Source organism: Salvia splendens, chromosome 9, assembly GCF_004379255.2.
Source record: "Salvia splendens isolate huo1 chromosome 9, SspV2, whole genome shotgun sequence".
NCBI lineage: Eukaryota > Viridiplantae > Streptophyta > Magnoliopsida > Lamiales > Lamiaceae > Salvia > Salvia splendens.
Window position 1 is genome coordinate 26,130,936 of NC_056040.1, and position 20,821 is coordinate 26,151,756.

The 20,821-nt window shown below is 41.9% G+C and overlaps 3 protein-coding genes and 2 long non-coding RNA genes across 5 annotated transcripts; 3 read left to right on the forward strand and 2 right to left on the reverse strand.

Moving 5' to 3' along the window:
- Position 1: 1 nt before the first annotated feature.
- On the reverse strand, positions 2–4,145 carry LOC121748178 (ATPase 11, plasma membrane-type-like). The gene is made up of 15 exons (XM_042142404.1): positions 4,013–4,145; positions 3,810–3,944; positions 3,531–3,710; positions 3,020–3,463; positions 2,814–2,936; positions 2,640–2,744; positions 2,424–2,568; positions 2,178–2,342; positions 1,850–2,088; positions 1,725–1,757; positions 1,564–1,645; positions 1,304–1,464; positions 805–1,197; positions 387–565; positions 2–295 (listed from the first exon to the last, which is right to left on the reverse strand). The coding sequence occupies exons 1-15, from the start codon at positions 4,112–4,114 to the stop codon at positions 202–204; spliced, it is 2,580 nt and encodes an 859-aa protein (XP_041998338.1). The 5' UTR covers positions 4,115–4,145; the 3' UTR covers positions 2–201.
- Positions 4,146–7,037: 2,892 nt separating this feature from the next.
- LOC121747406 lies at positions 7,038–9,371 on the forward strand. Its single transcript, XR_006039198.1, has 3 exons — positions 7,038–7,293; positions 8,067–8,154; positions 9,158–9,371. It is a non-coding gene; the product is annotated as an uncharacterized LOC121747406 (long non-coding RNA).
- Positions 9,372–13,277: 3,906 nt separating this feature from the next.
- LOC121747435 lies at positions 13,278–15,543 on the reverse strand. The gene is made up of 2 exons (XR_006039200.1): positions 14,450–15,543; positions 13,278–13,440 (listed from the first exon to the last, which is right to left on the reverse strand). It is a non-coding gene; the product is annotated as an uncharacterized LOC121747435 (long non-coding RNA).
- Positions 15,544–18,037: 2,494 nt separating this feature from the next.
- Positions 18,038–19,150, forward strand: LOC121749354. Its single transcript, XM_042143929.1, has 2 exons — positions 18,038–18,433; positions 18,656–19,150. The coding sequence occupies exons 1-2, from the start codon at positions 18,038–18,040 to the stop codon at positions 19,148–19,150; spliced, it is 891 nt and encodes a 296-aa protein (XP_041999863.1).
- A 149-nt stretch (positions 19,151–19,299) lies between these two features.
- On the forward strand, positions 19,300–20,262 carry LOC121749355 (protein NYNRIN-like). The gene has a single exon (XM_042143930.1). The coding sequence runs from the start codon at positions 19,300–19,302 to the stop codon at positions 20,260–20,262; it is 963 nt and encodes a 320-aa protein (XP_041999864.1).
- Positions 20,263–20,821: the final 559 nt, after the last annotated feature.

The window sequence follows — 20,821 nt, forward strand, 5'->3', positions numbered from 1 at the left end:
ATTGCAACAACATCATAACCATTGTCATTATCTCTTCTACTTTTGGTCAATCTGTTGTTACAATACTTAACTTGAAGCAAAATACAATGAAAAGTGTATAAATGGATAAAAAACAGATGCAAACTGTCTTATTAATTTGACTCTTTCTGTGGATGGATGAATGTATTACACTAACATAGCTTTAAGGAGAGATATATATGATCAGACAGTGTAGTGTGGATTGACATCAATGTCTAACCCCCTCAACTTTGCAAAGGATTCCACCTTCCCTTTCAATGTGTGCAGCTCCCTCAACCTATATATATATATATATAAAATGAAGAAGCCCATAACAACCAAGCAATCATGTAAGTATTTCATATTTGCAAAACATTTTGTGTACTGACCTTGCAACTTCAGCGCGTCTCTTAGCTTCCTCGGCCATGATGTTCATCTCCCTCGAGGCGCTTTTCTCGCTGAACATTTTGGTTTCTGGGGATTGCAGACCATGTATGGTTCTCTGTTCTGCTGCCCACGCTGCTTCTCGTGCTTCCTTTCCGAAATCCCTTTGGGAGTTGAAGGCAGTCTGAAACCAAAATATAAATATTTTTGGTTTTTGAATTCACTACCAGCTAGGATGTGTGATCAGCTGCTAACTATTTGCTAATTGTTAACTGCTAACTATGTCAACAGCCTATGCTATAGATGTCAACAAGAAGCCATTTGTATGTTGCTACAAATGGCTTCGTATTTACATAGTTAGCAGTTAGCAACCTATCAAGGACCTGTACTAGCTACTAGTATGTTGATATAAGTAGAACAAACCCTTTGGTTAAGCAGGAGATTCCATGCTCTCCCACTGAGAGCATATCTGACTCCAAATTTGATTGGATCAAGCAGCAAGTATGACAGGATGTTATACAACCAGATCACACCACACCATCCCCACCCTATTCTCTTTATCCTGAACATGCCACACGTCACTTCTGCGGATAATAAGGTTGCAACCAGTTGTGCAATGATGAACGCCGCCACAAGGAGGAGGCCGGGCCTCTCTGTGTAGGACCACCCTCTCGACCGAGTCACAAATATCAAAGCCTGGCTGATGGTGCTCACTTGAAGATACACAGCAGATGATAGCTTCTCCTTCACTTCTTTTGAGCTTTCGTCTATTAGTTCGCCAACGTGTTTGCTGAAATCTTCCACATGGAAATGTTTCTGATCAAAATTATTAGCACGGCATAGTTAGATCAATCATTTACGCATGCATGCTTTTATATTCAAAAAGGAATTGTTGCACGATGCAAGAGGCGTCTTTAATTACCGCAAAAAAGTCAGTTTCGTAGGCTAAGTAGAAGAATATAACAGTTATAAGAGCAAGGTAAGCTCCAAGAACAATCCCGGTCGCGAAAATTTCACTCAATTTCCAACAATCTGGCATTGGAGATGGCCTAACTCTGTCTTTTGATATTGTCATAATAGTACCTAAAATGAAGAAAAATGTAAACAAACATGAACACGAACACGAACACGAACACGAACATGAACATGTAGATTGAAAGCAATATGGGTACACATTGTTACCATCGTTAAGAATTGCAATGACAAGAACCATAAAGGGTGGGAAATCGAACTTCCAAAATGCCGTGAGCAACATGAATCCCATCTGTGTGAGTGAGTACTAATCAGCATCCACATTTATAACATACATTCATATTGTTAAATAGGAGTGTTTGTAAGCTTACCACTATACGAATTGTGATGGACACAGCATATATCTGCCAAACAAAAAAAAAATAGGGATCAAAAACATTGACCTTGCAAATTAGGAAGAATCAGTAAAGAAGTGTTAGTTAAGTTTAATGGTAACTGTGTAGTTCTTCATCCTCTGAGAGATTGCTCGGCTCGTTAAGACAGCGCTGATGATGACGCTCAGACCTGGCTCAGTGAGGACTATGTCAGAGGCGCTGCGAGCAGCGTCAGTGGAATCTGCAACTGCGATTCCTATGTCTGTGATCTTCAGCGCTGGCGCGTCATTCACTCCATCTCCTGTCATCCCACATATGTGCTTCCTGGTTTGCAAGATTTTCACAATCTCGTACTTGTGTTCTGCAGCCATGAATGTTTGCTAAAATCATACTGGCAAAGAGTAGTTCAGTTGGTAAAACGCTATCTGTCTCAAGTAATAGTATGATTACCTGGAAAGACGCCAGCGAATCCATCAGCTTTCTCGATAAGCTCCTCCACGGGCAGAGCAGCAGCCGATGAGTCCTTGTGGTCTCCAAGCAACGACGAGGAAGGATACATGTTGGTTCCCATTCCAAGCCTCCGTCCAGTCTCCTTCGCAATTGCTAGCTGATCACCTGATCAAGATCAACATTTAAACTTCTTATAATGTTTCATATTGAGAATGTTCAAACAATGTCGTATTCGCAATAACAAACCTGTTATCATTTTAACACTAACTCCAAGATCAAGAGCTTTTCTGATAGTCTCTGCACTGTCGTGACGAGGCGGATCAAATAGAGGAAGAAGACCAAGGAATTCCCACGGACCACCGGTGCTTTCTTTCGTTCCTTCTGGGACTTCCTGAAACGTATGATTTTACGTTCGTAAATAAGGTAGTACTTTTTTATACTCGTAATCTATAGAAAAGTAACCTGGCGAGCAACAGCAAGCGATCGGAGACCTCTCTCAGCAAATTTATCAATGATAGAGTGCACTTTGTTTGCAATTTCTGATCTGTTATACGCGAGGTTAAGAATCTGCACGCATGAACGTTTTCGGGTTAGTAATATTCGTACGTAAATAAATGGCTGAATTGGACTTATTACCTGCTCTGGAGCACCTTTGCTGACTCTCTGCATTTTGCCATCACTGTCTAAATAGGTGAGGGCAGTCCTCTTGTCGGTCGGGTTGAAGGGGAGGAAGTGAAGTTCCGTTATCCCAGCCCTTGCCTTCGGTTGTAGAAACAGGCATGAGTCGAAGCCACATTTATCGGATTGGGACAGATAAAGTATAGTACATTATATAAGGTTACCTCTTTGGGATCATCTAACATGGAAACAATGGCACAGTCAATCGCGTCTTGATTCTCCAGCCGGGAAGCTCTTGCAGCCATCAAGACGACGATATCTTTGTCAACGTCTTTGGCAAAAACCTCAACGATGCTTTTGTCGACGCTAAGTTTGTTGAGAGTTAGAGCGCCGGTTTTGTCACTGCAGAGAACATCCATCCCGCCCATTTCCTCAATCGCTGTCATTCTCTTGGTGATGGCGCCCTGCTGCGAAAGGCGGTGGGAGCCAATAGCCATGGTGACAGACAGAACTGTGGGCATCGCGATGGGGATTCCACCGATCAATAGCACAAGAAGGTTCTCTATCGCGTCCCGGAATTTCCTATGCTGGCATGCAAGCACGATCACCTCAAACACCATGCCGGTCGCGATAGAGCAGATGCAGAAGTTTCCGATTGATGTCAACACCTGATGGTCATTGGAAAACATTTATTGGCGAACGGACTAAAAAGAGACAGGATGAAAAGTAGAAAACCTGCTGAAAATGTCCAACATATGTGGTGTTTTCGACAAGATGAGCCGCCTTACCGAAGAAAGTATGGACTCCAGTGGCAATCACAACTGCTTCAATCTCACCTTGCTTGCAGGTCGAGCCCGAGTACACCCCATCACCGGGATGCTTCGTCACAGGCAGTGACTCTCCTGTTAAAGCCGACTGAAACATACACAACATTGCTTCCTTCACAACTCATCAAAGATTAAAACAAATAAGATTTTGAAAAATGTAACTAGCAAGAACATAAAAGAGACTAGCCTGATCAATCTTTAAAGGATCTCCTTGGAGTAATCTTGCATCCGCAGGAATTATATCCCCGAGTTTTATGCTAATAATATCTCCCGGAACTAAAACTGCTGCATCTTCCTCATTCCATTTCCCGTCGCGTAAAACCTTCACACACACACATGAAAATTGAAAACCAAATACTGAAAATTACCAAACACAAGCTTTTAAATCACCTTTGCTTTTGGAGCCAACCGCGCCATAAGAGCTGCAGCTGCATTTCCAGCATTATTCTCCTCGATAAAACTTATGGTTGAATTCACAATAAGAAGACCCATAATCCCAACGAAATCGCTATAATCAACGTTATTTTTCTGCAACACAAACGCTTTCATTAGGCATATATATACATATATATATATGAATAGGTGTAATTAATTTCATTTCCTTTTAAATTAAATATCATGTTCTTCACTTTACCTTTCCATGAGGAACAGCAATAGCAATAATAGCTGCTGCTTCCATCACCCAAGAAAGAGGATTCCACATGAACCCCAAAAACTTCAGTATTTTGCTCTCCTTCATTTATCACACCAAACACAAGAGATTAGCCAGCTAGTAAGCCAAAATATTGAATACTAATGCATCAAATAACATATATTAATACCCTTTTCTCTTCGAGTTTATTGTGACCGAACACCTGAAGCCGTCTCTCCACCTCATCCGAGCTCAGACCCTCTTCTGTGCATTTCAGTTTATCAAGAGCTTCTTCGATAGGGATATTCTCCTGAGAGACCACATATACTTACGAATCATATACATGTAACAATAATATGTAAACAATCCAGAAATATAAATTTATAACTACCAGATCAATAGTTTCATTGTTGATGGCCTCTAGAGCTGCAGTGGTTTTGTCCATCTCCATTGCAACAAGCTAGAGACGGCGGCGGTAGGCTTCTTTTGTAGTTGGAGAAGAGAAAGCAAGAAAGAATACATATATATATATATAGCATAGTTGGTGTAAACAAGAGAGTCCATGCGAAGACAGAAGAGTCGGGTTGGCAGCAAACAGTAAGAGCCAAAGGAGGAGTGGACAAGGAGAGGAGCGGCGCCTCCCCTCTCAACCTCCGCCAATAAAGCATGCATAAATGCTATTTTATTTTATTTTATTTTATCAACAAGAATCATACCAAGTTGTGATACTGTGAGTTTTATGTGTACAATGCTGCAGTATAAGATACTTATATTTTTTTGTTTTCTTCCAATATTTCAAGAACGGCTCCTCGAATATACTGAACACTATGTGCGACAACACTCAAGATTGGCACTACTCTCTAACGTATTTAATATACGACATACGACAAAACGTGAATTTTATCGATTATCTGTCCAATTTATGTGTGTTCATATCCAAATTTCAAAGATGCCGTTAATTGAGTAGTATTTTATAATTATAATATTCTCCCTACCTAAATTAATACTACTACTTTCTTCGTTTATGATTAGTTGACTCTATCTTGTCTCGTGAGTTAAAAAAGGAAGTAAGATATAGAGATTATGTATATCATATATTTATCTTCTCAAAAAAAAAAATATAACCTTCCAAAAAAAATAATTTTAAATGGAAAAGATATATAGAAAGGTAAATTTTATTTTCTAAAATAAAAAAATTGTACAAAGATGCATTTTAAAACAGAAATGGATAATACCTTCTCAAATACGAGAAAGATTTTTCAAAAAAAGAAGGCAAATGCAGTAGTTATAAGATTTTATCTCCCCATTAATGGAGAGGTAAAGATATCTCTTTAAAATGGGAAAATGTATAATACATTCTCAAATACCTTCCCCTCGAACAATGATCTTTCATGAAAAGAAGAAAAATACTACTCCTATTATAGTTATAAGACTTTATCTTCCATTTACATCTCTGATAAGGCATATTTCATGCATCGGTTTAGGGGTAAAATGTATGCTACTTGATCAGTTTATCGTGCAAAGCGAGTGTTAATTGTACAGGAATGTTGCTTGACCAAGGGCAACAAGGCCAAACTGATCAAGCTGGCACAGAAGGCGAAAAAGGCCAAAAAACTGGGTGGGTTGATCAAGAAGGTGATCAAGCAGTTAGCCGGAGGACCACTGCATTCTAGAAGGAAGACACGTGAGGCTGATGTGCTGGAAGCCGAATCCTCATTCTGTTATTGAAGAACCACGACATTCTAGAAGAAGGACACGTATCAATTGATGAGGCACGCGATCCCAACAAGGACGAATATTCGCTACCAAAGTTATTATCATAGCTGGAGGTTGTGTGAGGAACTTATAAATAGAGGATGCAACGCCATAATAATTATCTTTTTCTTCTTCGGCATCTTCTTCCTTCTCCTCGGTTTTAGTTTAGTTTTCCGCCTGTTTCCTGGTCTTCCTCAGTTCCAAAATAGCCTAGTTAAATAGTAGAAATGGTCAGTTAGAAAGAGAGCCACCGAAGGGAGCGCGACAGAGAAATCAATATTTGTTCGGCGCCGTCTCAAGTTTCCGATCGAGGACTTCTCAGCTTATTTCGCTCTCTTACTTTCTTGTTTTCTGAACTTGTTAGCTTAGTTAAATTTCATTTTGTTTCATAGTTAAAGACTCTTGCTTGTATTCCGCACTCTCCAGTTCTATGTTTGAAATCTTTTATAAAAATCGAAGTTATTATATTTCCGGCATACTGTTCCAGCTAGTTTCGCTTTGAAATCCCCGATCAAGTGTTTAAATCTTCATTATGTTGAATGACCGAATGGTTCGTAGTCTCGTAGCATGATTAGGTAATTAAGTCGTTGTTCCAGTCTGCCGTTTACTTGGTTCGTTATCTGTTGTTTGCATGATGAGTCCCTTGATCAAGTAGTTAGTTTATATTCTGCCTAGTGTAATCTAGTAGTTTAAAAACTCCCAACTTAAAGCGTGGCAGCAGCCGACCCCTGTCAACTATTCACACCCTCAACGCACCAGTTTCTCTGTGGGATCGACCTCGTACTTGCCGCTTTACTATTAAAGTAGTGCATGTAATATCCCAATATTTTAGAAGTTTAGAGTTAGAAATTAGATTTTTATTTAGTGGTTTGATACATGTTTTATTAATTAGACTAGTAATCAAATAACATAGAAAAATTGAAAATAGAAGAGAAAATAGGATAAAGAAAAAGGAAAAGAAAAAGAAAAAGAAAGAGTAAGGAGTGATACGTGTAATGTGTGTGTGAAAAAGGAATTAGGATAGATGAATTAGTCTTCTCTCTCTCCTCACCTCTTTTCTCTTTTCCTCTTTCTCTCCACGCTAAGTTCCTCCCTCTCTGTAAAGATTTTCAACAGCCCTCTACTCCCTCCGATCAGCCACCGCGACTCCTCCGGCCACTCCACCGTGAAACATGTAACACACTCCACCAATCCAAGCTCTGAATTCCCCCTTCTTCCTCTTAATTTTGGAGCTTAGGTTGCAAACCCACCTCCACTTATCTTTGGAAAATAGTTGAAATTAGAGGTTAGACTCTTCCATAACCTCTTTAACCTTGTTTCTAAGTGTAGTAGTGATGTTATATTGATGTGATTCTTGTTGGGTCAAAAATTAGAGTTCTTGATTTTGGGGGTTTTTGTAATTTTGATGCTTTAGTGTGAATTGACTTTGAAAATAGGCATTTGTGGTTGTGTTATGATATAGTTGTATGAAAATGATAGAGAAATTTGACTTTGAGGACAGTATGTGACCAAGAGCTCTTGATATTGATTTTTAAGTTATCTTTTGATGATTTTTGATATTGTATAATATTGAGACTGATTTTATTGTGAAGTTTGATGTTGGTTGTTGATGCTTAAACAAGCTGAAAATTCTTAAAAAGGTTATGGTGAAAGAGGTTTAGTTGTTGGTTGATATCAAAAGACTTTTGGTTATGAGTTTAGCTTCAAAATGTCAAATTGTTGAGTTTAATTTTAAAATAAAGTTGTTGTCCCATATTCTCAAAATTAATTAGGTTTGGTTTATGGAGGAAAAATTGAATTTTATGGCTTATATTTTTGGGACAGCCGGGTATAGCTCTCGGTTTCCAAAGCTATTGAATAGTATTATCGAATTACTTTGCTTCTTTTTGGTATAAATGAAGTTAGAAATGTTTTAACTTGTATATATGTTTTAGTTGATTTAATTTGTGATGAAGGGAATAGTATAGAAAGTGAAATAGATAAAGATGATGATTTGGTTTTACTTGTGTTTTTAAGTGTTTGTTTATAATTTGTATATGTGATTGTTGAAAAAATTAGGTGAACCGAGTGCAAGCACAAGCGATAAGGGAAATGGGCACCTCCATGGTTGACTAAGAAAGTAATAGCATTTTTTTGACGTGTACAGGTAGTGTACGCGTGTTCTAGAATTTAATTCCTTTAACTTCGATAAATATTACTACTTGTTTGTGTGATTCGTATGCTTATGCAAGAGAACTTAAAAAATTAATTGTGTGGATTGTATACTTCAAGGTAAAGTGACAGAAACGTAGATATTGAAAGATGAGATATTGAAATTGTTGTTTGGTATTTCTTATGAGATGCAAAATGATTTAAATAGTTATTTGTGTTGAATAATGTGAAAGTTGATATGAAATAGTTGCGTTATGCCCCTTTGCTTGAGTGAATCACATGGTATAGTTGGCATGCCATAGGACCGCAGTACTGCACACATGTTTGATCATTCGTCTTCTGGATAACCGAAGCGATGGTCTATATGATATGTTGATAGTTGACATGTACCCTATATGAGTAATATATGACAGTTGCCTTGTAATAGGCCATATGAGAGATTACAGTGTCCGATATGGACTTACATGATAGATGCCTCCATCGGGATAGTGTTCGTGTACCCGTGTCCATCACTAAGCATAACTTGGGGGCTGAATGTGATTTTTGATTTAGAAATAATAATTTTGATGCTTTGAATTCTTTAAATAGTTATGTTTCTTATAGTATAATTATGTTGATGAAAGAAAGTGACCGCTGACAGGATCATTTATTTATATCATGTTATTGATTTGATTGATAGATGGTAGATAGTTATTTTTGAAAGTATTACGTGATAAATATGATAGTGTGGTTGTACAGGATGAAGGTGTTGATTATTTGCAAGCGATATATGTGATCATAAATGAATCAAACTTTTATGAATGCTAATATTTGGTAATATTATTTTGAACTGGTATATTGATGCCGATATAAATTAAATATATGTTGTATGACATTCCAGGTAATAAAGTGTTTACTTGTGATAGTGATATAGATTGAAGTTTTAGAGATTTTATTATGGAATGCGATTACACTACGAGCTTTTCGAAGCTCACCTCCCTTTCTTCTCCCTCTTGCAGAGTATAGAAGTGAGTGAACTCACTAGTTGGCAGCAGCACGTGTCAAGTCACTACCTCCCCTTTTGCTGGTAAAGTCGGAGTTTACACGTGGCATGCGTAGGTTATCTTTTGTTTGTAAATAGTTGGGTTACAAATGTAAGGTTATAACCTTCCTTTTGCTAGTGGAGTTGTATATATCTATCGAAACAGGTTAATGTTATTTTGTTATGTATAGTAGTAAATAGTTGTGTTATCAGGTTAAGTTACTTATATGATAGTGTTGTATGTTGAGTGTTTGCAAAATGGAAAAAAATATAGTAAGGTTTTGTTTATCGATCGTACCGAAAGGTGACGTCGCTTATTCGATTAAAACTAACCGAGTAAGGGGTGTTACAGTGCATGTTTGAGAGTTATAAATATTTTTCGTGAACGAGAGAGAATGCTTTGATCAAGTGGCAACGGCATTTGCTAACTGATCCACCTAATCGGTTATTCTTCCATATAACTTTATCCATCTGCGCGTATTCTCTCTTCCCTTCACCACTCTCTCATTAGATACTCTTAGCGAAATGTTGGTCCATTACCAAAAGTAATAGTAAAAAGTAAGAACGTTAATAAATTGTGAGCAAGTGAAAAAAAAAATTAGTGCCAATTAATCGTGGACAATGGAGTAATAAAAGGCATAATTAATTAGTAGTAATTAAATAGCCACTGAGCATAAGTTATACTAAGCACTAGCGTGAAACCTATCAAAACTAACAAAGAAATCATTTTAGGCCGTGATTGTTAATTAAGTGTAATTTACATTGTTTTATTCTTTAGAAATGTAATCATATTCATACCCTAAGGGTTCGTTTGATACCCCTGTATAACCCAGAAAACGGCTTGTTTCTGGTCAAACTCAAATGTCTGATACTTATGAGTATTTACTGTCGGGCGCGTGAAATGTGCGAGGCCCATGTATCTATTCCCACTTACAGCAGTTACCTTTTCGGAGCCTACCCCTCCGACATTTTTCTGATGTGTCAAGAAAAAAAATCCTTTCCAACATTTGCCCATCGAATATTCTCTTCGGCATTCCATATTTCTTATCACCACAGCTTTCTCCAATGAATCCATTGTTTTTGTGTAGGGAGATTTCCCTGGTTATTTGGCTATGAAGTTACATTGAAATATTTCGAATTTGTTTGACAAAAAAACATGGTGCTGAGTTTGCACGTGACAGATCTGAACACCCAAAATGTCGTCGGCGTTGTAGTCCGTTGAATTGTGATTATTTTCCGGCAGATTCGTGAATGAGAAAATCGATAAAGAAAAGGAAATAACTTAATATCTAAGGCGAATTCTTGAAGATGAAGCTGCAATTGGTGAAAATCCATAGCGATTTGCAGAAGGGAGAACATACCACACCTCCTAAACCACCACTACTCGAGGAAGCAGAAAAGCAGATGGCCGTCGTAGACAACAATTGGGGAATTGGCTCCCTACACACTCATGACGAGAAGGAGCCCACTCATGCCATCACAGTTACCCCAGGGATATGGGCAATCGCAATCAAATCGGGGGTGCTCGCGGTGTTATCAAATTTCTATGGACTCTCGAAGGAATGCCCTTATTACTTTTTGGAGGAATTTTGCAGATATTGTGACATTCAACCAGTACTAGCTGGATCCACGTCAGAAGATTACAGGCTCAAGGCGATACCTTTTTTTGATAGGTGATGCAAGAATCTGGTTGAGAAGGCTGCCAAAAGATTTGATTTGAACCTGGGCCCAGTTCCGCATGATCTTTCTGGACCGCTTCTTCCCAACATCAAAGACAAGTGCCTTGAAGAGAGAAATTACAGAGGCGAGGCAGGAGTATGATGAGCCTTTGGGCCAGTATTGTCACGCCCGTATTGTCACACCCGCATTTTCTAAGGATAGAAAACACGGTTGATCGCGACTAGGGGAGGATTAAAGAAGCGGGGAAGAAAGGGGAAAACAACACAACTCGACCATAGCTCGAAACAAATGGGAATAGCTCGAATAAAATCAGAGTATCTCAACAATCAACAACTCAAAAATGAATACTATCTCAACGATACAAGAACTCAAAAGAAAGACAACTACTTAGCGGAAGCATTTGAGAGAAGGAATATGCCATGTGTGAAGACATGACACATTCTACACACTTAAATTTCTTCAACGGTCTTGCTCAACACCCACCGCACCCGTCACGCTCAACCTGCAATTTTTAAAAGAAAAGCAGGGCTGAGTACTTGATGCACTCAGTGGACTCATGCCGAAAACATTTTATAAAAGTATTTATCATGCCACCATTGAGTGACCTTGGGGTTTTAACTTTAGAAATCGCCCAAGACACTAAAATCATTTCCATCGTAAAACTCGGTTGATCAACCATTTTCCCATAGCTATCTACCATATCTGATCCATTGATGACAAGGAATGTGGCCACATTCCAAGTCACTAGACCGGCCGACCCAAGAGACGGCTCACGATCTCCATAGGTGTACACTAGCCTGAATATGGACTCACTCCCTAGACAGACCCGAATTCGATTATCCATTGATGGCAAAAGCCACATCAGATAGGTTCCATAGAATAAAACAAAACACAGCATGACAAATATTCATATCATTTTCACATAAAAATATACTTAGGGCATAACCCTTATTTAAAAAGAAAGCCCACCTCGTTCGTTTAATTCATTAACTTGGATTTCCTTTTCGATCTTACTTCGCCCACGGAGATCACCCATTAAATCTTTTTCCGGAGATTTTGAAATTCTCATGTGCTACTCATGATTCAGCCCACGTCACTTAATCCAGCTGGTCCAAAGAAAACTCCATCCTAACTTTCCATGTCCCTGGCCCAGGCTCATTAATTAGAACCAAACCAACCCAAACTTAAATTAAACACTTTGTTCCATCCATTAGTCAAAATAGGCCCACTAACAAATGAAGCCCAACTGCCTCTCTTCTCGATCAACACCCCCAAATTAACTTCTATCACAATGGAATTCACAGCGCCTACAACTCTTTCTCTATGTCTAATTCTCTCTTCTCCTTCGCTGGTTGTGCCCGCAAAACCCATCACCATCGCCGCCAACGTCGCGAGTTGAAGCCTCCGGCCTCCTCTGTCTCCCCTTCTCTTTTCTCGGCAACACAGAGCTGTCGCCAAATTCACGACGACTCGTGCACAGTCGCCTCTGCGGTTTGCTGCTGCTGCTCGCCCTCCAAGTCCGACGCCGCCTTCGCTGAATCGCTGCACGGTCGGAGTTTCATCCGCCCGCTGCTGCTGTTCGTCATGAGCAGCCGCTGCTACTGCTTCTGTACGTCTCCCGAGCTGCCGTTGCTTGGCTTCTCCAGCCTCAGCTGTTCACGGCAAGCGCCGCTGCTGCTCGGATCGCGATGCAAAATTGCAGCCGCCGCTCCAGTGCCGTTCCTCTTCGTGTTTTCGCTCATTTTTGCAGTGTGACTTCACTCCCCTTTCCTCAATTGAAGATGAAAAATTCACTCTTTAATTTCAATCGTGAGAGAGAAAGTGTGGATTTCTCAATCGGGGTGACGGCGGTTTTCTTGAAACTGAAAGAATGTGGAGAGAGATCATGTGATTGGCCGTTATGATATTTGTGGTGGTGGAGATAGTGGAATAGAGTATATAATCTCTTGTTGTTGAGATTTTGCAGGTTGGTGGATAAAATATTGCAGTTTATTCCCATATTTTGTGGAACAAAAAGTCTGGGTGTTGGCCGAGTAATTCTCATAGATTAATTGGGCTTCTCCAAAAGTGGGTTTTAAAAGAGAGAATAAATCTATGTTTTGGGCTCATTTTCAAATTGAGCTACGAAAGAATAATTGTTTGGTCCGAAGAGTAAATTCTTTTTCTCGACAAAAGAACAACGGCAAAATATTTTTAGACGCAAAAACGACGGTCCTTTCAAGAACACAATAAAAATGATAGAAAAAGTCGGGGTGTTACACGTATTTTCTCAGGATAGAAAACACGGTTGATCGCGAATAGGAGAGGATTAAAGAAGCGGGGAAGAAAGGGAAAACAACACAATTCGACCATAGCTCGAAATAAATGGGAATAGCTCGAATAAAATAAGAGTATCTCAACAATCAACAACTCAAAAATGAATAATATTTCAGCGATACAAGAACTCAAAAGAAACAACACTCACCGGAAGCATTTCGAAAGTAGAATAATGCTATGTATGAAGACACAACATATTCTTGACATTTGACAGACATTCTTCACTTTTATGCTCAACACCCACCGCGCTAGTCACCGCTCAACCTGCACGTAGGGAAAACACATGCAGGGCTGAGTACTTGATGTACTCAGTAAACAAATGCCAAAACAAATTTATAAAAATAGTTATGTCATGCCACCCTTACGTGAATCTCAGGTTTTACTTAAAAATGCCGAGAGACACTAAAAATATCTCAACACAAACTTTCAACTCATCCTCAAATCCTTTTTCCTCATCGTTTCAAAATACAACCATTTCTCCTTGATTTATTTATGAAACTGCCATATTTGTTCTTTAGGGTGCCGTGTAAGGGGCCACATTCCACGAGCACGAAAACCGGCCAACCCGTTCGATGACTCACGGTCCTCATCGTGTACACTAGTCCGAGTAGGGACGTACCCTTGCTAGGATCCGAATTCGATTAAACTCATAGTAGGGACTCACTCCCCACTAAGCAATCATCAACATCAACATCAACATCAATCTCATCAACATCAACATCAACATCAATCTCATCAACATCAACATCAACATCCTGTGAACGAGAATGTGGCCGCAAACTCGATCACTAGACCGGCCGACCCAAAAGACGGCTCACGATCCCCATTGGTGTACACTAGCCTGAGTAGGGACTCACTCCCTAGTCAGACCCGAATTCGATTTCAATAGGTCTAGTAGGGACAATTCCCTTGCTAAACAAACAGATAGGCATTTCTCAAGACAAAAGCGTGGCATGACATACCCTTCTCAACTTTATTTTTCTCATAAAACGTATTTGAAACATAAATCATTTTCCTCTGTCAAGATCGAGTATCATCTCATATCACATCAACAAGTCGAGCAAATCACAAATCACTCGATAAATCAACACATATATCACATAACATCACTTTCACTTTAATTATTTCACTTTAAGCACATAAATCACATCATCATCGAATAAAATTAATAAAACTTGCAATCTCAGTTAAAAGGAATTTCGTCACATAAAATGATGCTCGAATCAATATATTAAAACTAAAGCTCTTGAAAGTATTTAGATCGAAAGCCCACCTCGTTAATTAAATTTTTCTGAACTTGAATTCCTTACTTCAACTTCAAATTAATACGCGGAGAAATCCTTTCCTTGCGTCTTTGCTTCTCTTCTCTTCCCTTCCATTTATTTTCGAGGCCGACCGTCACGTTCCCAATCACTAATTTTGTACAGTAGCAAAAATGAGACTCATTTGTGAAAAGTAAACCACACCCTCTTATCTCCAAAATTCATGTATGTATCTCTCCCAATTGCTTCTTCAATCTTCAAAATATGGAACAACAATGTATCTCTCCCATCTCAGAATCGAGAGAATATCCAAATTGAAACTCTAAATTCCTTCTTCTCTCAATCCCTCCATCTTTCCCCCAAAATCAGCATGTACTTCTGCCTCTCCGTTGCTGCTCCGATTCGCTCAAAACCACGCCATCACTATAGAAATTACAGCGGTGAGCTTTCCGCCTCCATCACCTTTCACTCTAGCTTCTCTCCGTTGCGCCGCCGTCGCCGTCGCCGTCACCACCCTATCTTTCCCTCATCTCTGCCACAGCACCGCTGCTGTCCAAGATCTGTCGGCGTCGTCGCTGTCGGGTCAGCCGCCGCTGCTCCAGATCGAGACAGCCGCTGAGATCCCCGCTGCAGCACGAACGTTGCTGCTCCGCCATTCGCTACTGCTGTCACCGCCCTTCAGCCGAGCAGCCGCTATCCGCCGCCTCACATCCTCTCTCTTTTCCCTCAGTCAGAACGCAGCGGTTGCTGTTCGCACCCGACGCCGGCACCGCTGCTGCTGTTGGTCGAGACAGCCGCTGTCCTTGGCGCCGGTTACCACCACTGCTGCGCTGCTGTTCCTTGGTTGTGAGGCTGTTGCGATGGCCAGGAGTCGTCGCCATCCACGCAGCTGCTGTCCGCTTCTGTCGTCTCTCTCTCTGAATTTTAGTTCCCGATTTCTCTTGGAATTGATTGAATATGATGAATCATGGAGTCGTGGGCAGATTTGTATGCGTAGAAAAATCTCGTGGATCATTGCAGTATATTCCCAGATTTTGTGGAACTGGTTGAACTGACGAAAAACGTGGAATCATGGGGAGATTTGAGCTGAAGCATATCGTGTATGGTTTTATGCTGGGCTTTTCTAAAATTTGGGCTTCAAAATGTAGTTTCAAATAAAATGAATTGAGCTTGGAAAATTAAATAAATTGGGGGTAGAAAAGAATAATTGGTATAAGCCCAAAATGATATATCCTTCTATCGACTAACGAAACAAAGGGAAAAAAATGTTCAGGTGCACAAACGATGTCACTACGAGAACAAATAAAAACGGTAGAAAAAGTCGGGGTGTTACAAGTATTGGGATAGATTTCAGGGGCTACTTCAAGCATGCCCTAACCACAAGATGGGAGATCGGGAGGTCTATTCAACTTTCTATGGCAGACTCACGGTGGACAGCAAAAACGATCTCAACTTAGCAGCCCAAGGGGATTTCTCAAAAACCCCATTCAGTCAAGCGAAGAGTATTCTGGAGAGGCTAATCGAAGCCAAGAGATCATACAAAACTTCCCGCGGCCAGTACAGACGGGGAGCGGTGCACGCAGCAGAGGCACGTAGTGACGAAAAGCTGGAGGTTCGATTTGAGCAGATGGAGAAGAAGCTGCTAGAGGCAGTAGAGAAGTCCAGAGCGCCTTCACCGCTTGCACCCAAGGAGAAGCCATATGTGCAACCACCGCTGGAGCACCATTATTATTATTGCAAGTTTCCTCCTGAAGCGGAACCGAAAACTCAGGTGAATGCCGTCGGCCATTGGAACCCAAATGGCAACTGGATCCAGGGAAAGTAGAGGGATGCTCCGTGGAGAGATCATCCCAATTTCAGGTGGAGTGATCAGAACCAAAGCCAACCGCCTTAACCGTCCACGCAACAAATACAACCCTCCAAGGGGCAGTCCAATTGGCCCGCTCGAAATCAAGAGAGACCACACAATGGAGGAAACAAGATGCAAGGAGGTCAAGCGAACTGATCCAGTGGAGGACAGCCTAACTGGTCAGGCAGACAGTAGGAAGGTAACTGGGGATACTGACACCAAGGCCCCCAGTCGAGCAACCAGGGGAGACAACCGAACAACCAGGTGATGAGCTATGTCCCGCCACATCAAATAGGCAACCAACAGTACTCCCAAGGGAATCAACAGCACAATCAGCCACCGTACCAGCCAGAGCACTATAGGCCGTCCGACTACCCTCAGCCCAACCACGGTGGGGGACCATCAAATCAAAGATATAACCGGCACCCCAATGAAGGTCAGGGAGAAATGATGGTTCCGCACCATCCTAATGATGCGATGCGTGAGATTCAGGAGGCTCAGAAGGAGCAGAGGGCAGCGCTGGACATGCTTATAAAGCAGTTATCTCAAGTTGCCATGTCGCTGGGAGAGTTGAGAGGCAACGAGGGGAAAATCCCTGCCACGGTGCAGCAGCCTGGGCGCGAGAACATTAGTGAAGTCTCCCTGAGGTCAGGGAAGGTATACCAGAGCCCTAGCCCACCTGCGGTACCACCAGTATCTAAGCCTGGATCGAGCCAAGAAGAAGAAGGAGAGTCCAGTTCCCCTGATCGACCCAAAGGAAGAGACAAAGGGAAAGATAAAATGGGCGGCGAGACCTCAGGAGAAGGTCAAAGAGAAGAAGCTGAGAAGGTCAAGCCATACCCATACCGCGGAATGGTTACCAGAAAGAGAGACGCCACGATCGATGTGGCTAGTCTGTTCAAAGATGTGGAAGTCAAGGTGCCACTCTTGACGGTGTTAAAGATGCCCCCAGTCAGCAAATTTATAAAGGACTACCTGGCGGGGAAGGTCAATGAAGAAGGGGGAATGATTACAGATGAAAATGTCTCTGCAGTGATCCAGCGAAGCGACCTCCCATCAAAGAAGACCGACCCAGGGATGTTCACACTCCCAATTTCTATCGGAGATATTCAAGTATAGCATGCAATGTGCGATTTAGGGGCATCCATCAATGTTTTGTCGTATGCTATCTACAAAAACCTGGGAGAGGCCAAGCTCGTTGATACTGATATCCTGATACAGTTGGCCGGCAGATCTTGCATTCACCAGGAGGGAATTCTGGAAGATGTAATTGTGAAGGTAAACAATTTTCTGTACCCAGCCGACTTCTTCGTCATCAAGATGACAGAGCCAGCAGCGAAGGAGTCTAGTGGAGTTCTGTTGGGAAGACCATTCCTGTCGACGGCCAGCACTATAATCGACGTCCGTAATGGGACGATCAGTCTGGATTTCAACGAAGAACAATTCACGTTCAGCATTTACGAAGCAATGAAGAGGCCGGCAGACAGTGAGAATGTGTACTCAGTGGACGTGACCGAACCGCAAGTGCAGGAGTATCTGGAGGAGGAGTTTCTACAAAGGCAGTTCACTGACTCCGCTGCGGATGAAGAGGTTGAGAGAGAATTCGCCGAATGGTATGAAGCCATGAATGTCGGTGAAATGGATGATCAAGCCAGCGAAAGTAGTGATGGATTTTTGCGAGCGACCGTGACCAGTTGGGTCAAGCGGAATTGCTCAAGTGTCTAGCCTCGAGAAGCTGCTTGATCAAGGCATGCCACTGAGAAGAGAAACGGAAGAAAATCCTCTGCCTACTGAAGTGCCGAAACCCGTAAAGGAATTGAAGCCACTTCCAGCAGATTTGAAGTACGCCTATCTGGGGGAGGATGAAACAAAGCCCGTTATCATCAACAGACAGTTGACCCAGGGGCAGGAGGATAAATTGCTGGAAGTGCTGAGGCAAAACCAAAAGGCAATAGGGTGGAAGCTAACAGATTTGGTGGGCATCAGCTCAGATTTATGCATGCACCATATCAGGCTGGAAGAAGGAGCTAAGCCACACCGTGACCAGCATCGCAAACTCAACCCAAACATGAGGGAAGAGGTGCTCAAGGAGATAGTCAAGCTGGTCTCCATAGGAATTATCTACTCCATTCCTGGTAGCAACTGGGTCAGTCCAGTTCATATGGTGCCGAAGATGGGCGGAATCCAGGTGGTGAACAAGGAGAAGAATGAGTTGATTCTAACCCGACCAGCCACTGGGTAGAGGATGTGTATTGATTACAGGAAGCTGAATGCGGCCACAAAGAAAGATCACTACCCGTTGCTGTTCATTGACCAGATGCTTGAGAAATTAGTCGAGAAGCAATACTTTAGTTTCCTCGATGGGTAGAGTGGCTACTTCCAGATCGCGGTGAATCCAGAGGATCAAGAAAAGACCACCTTCACATGCCCTTTTGGCACCTACGCCTACAGAAGAATGCCATTTGGCCTCTGCAATGCCCCAGGCACCTTCCAAAGATGCATGATGAGCATCTTCTCTGATTTGTTGGAAGATTGCATAGAGATCTTCATGGACGATTTTACCGTCTATGGAGACACATTTGATCAAGGGCTACATAGCCTAAACAGAGTGTTGGAGAGGTGCCGGCGGAAGGACTTGGTGTTAAACTTTGAGAACTGCCATTTCATGGTTACCGAAGGCATTGTCCTGGGCCACATCGTGTCGAGCAGAGGGATTGAAGATGGGGGCAAAAACTCAAAAGCGACTCACATTACTTCTATTGGGATGATCCTTATTTGTGGAAGATGGGGGCTGATCAAGTCATCTGACACTGCTTACCCGAGTGGGAACAAGAGGACGTATTGGTCCACTGCCATACACTAGCTTGTGGCGGTCATTTCGGTCCGAAGAAGACAACGAGGAAGGTGCTTGACAGTGGGTTTTACTGGCCCTCCATCCATAAAGACGCCTACGAGTTTTGCAAGAGATGCCCCCGATGCCAGCTAACTGGAGGGATTTCTGCTAGAGATGATATGCCACAGATCCCCGTAATAGTGTGTGAAATCTTCGATGTGTGGGGGATGGATTTCATGGGACCCTTCCCATCGTCGGAAGGGAATCTTTATATTCTAGTGGCAGTGGACTACGTGTCCAAGTGGATAGAGGCTAAGACGACAAGGACGTGTGAGTCCAAGGAGGTGGCAAAGTTTTTAAAATCAAATATCTTTACTCGGTACGGGGTACCAAGAGCCATCATCTCTGATCAAGGAACTCATTTCGTCAACCGGACCATTGAAGCTTTAATGAGAAGATACGGCGTCCACCACCGACTGTCCACACCTTACCACCCCCAATCAAATGGCCAAGCTGAGGTGTCTAACCAGGAGATCAAGGCGGTCTTGGAGAAGACGGTGAACCCTACAAGGAAGGATTGGAGCCGTCGACTGGAGGACGCGCTCTGGGCATATAGGACCGCTTTCAACAAACCAATCAGAATGTCCCCTTACCGTTTGGTTTTCGGGAAAATGTGCCATTTACTTGTGGGAATCGAGCATCGGGCCTTCTGGGCGATCAAAGAGATGAATCTGAATGCCGAGTCCTGTGCTGAAGAAAGGAGATTGCAGCTGCAAGAGCTTGAGGAGCTCCGCCTTGACGCTTACGACTCTGCCATGTGGTATAAAGAAAGGACAAAAATGTGGCATGACAAGAACCTCCGAAAGAATGAGCTCAAGGTGGTACAGAAGGTCTTGCTTTTCCAATCAAGACTCAAGTTGATGCCTGGAAAATTAAGGTCAAGGTGGATAGGCCCCTATACCATCATCGCCATACGAGCAAATGGAGCAATCGAACTCCAAGGAAGTAACCCTGATTCGTCTTCCTTTTTGGTGAATAGGCATAGAGTGAGCCTTACAGAGATGGAACTGAGCTGTGCATGGTGGACGACATTCCACTGCTCATGCCTAACCCTCTTCAGTGAACGCATGTATAAGGAGTGACTGAGTATTCTTGGGTAGTCTGCTTGATCAAGCAACTGATTTCTAAACCTACAAACTGATCAAGTGATGTCCTAAGGGCACTCAGTCAATTCCTTGGTAGTTTAGCGTAAATATTTTTCGTAGTATTAACTTTAAACACTTAGGAAATTAAAAATAAAATATAAAAAAAGAAGAAGTTGATCGAGTGGTTATTAATTGAGTATTCATCTGGAATTACTTGTCCACTTGATTAGTTGGAGTCTGGATTTAATTGGTGGGTTACAGTGGTTTGATTGATCAAGGCAGGGTGATGAAAGGACGTGCTCACTCATTGAAAAAGCGCTGAAAGATGGAACATCGGAGAAAGCCAACTGTTGCATTGAAAAGTCGTACTAGAGGAAGAAGCGTATCAGGGAAGCCAAGCCAGCTGTCGTTCTGAAAAAGCACGCCAGTACTCGAAGAGTCGCACGGACACCAACAGTCTACATTGGCTATAACAGGGAGTTTTCTGAATTGTACTTCACTTTTTCTCCTAACCGCCTACAGTACACTTGTTTGCTCTCATCCATTTCTCTCAAAG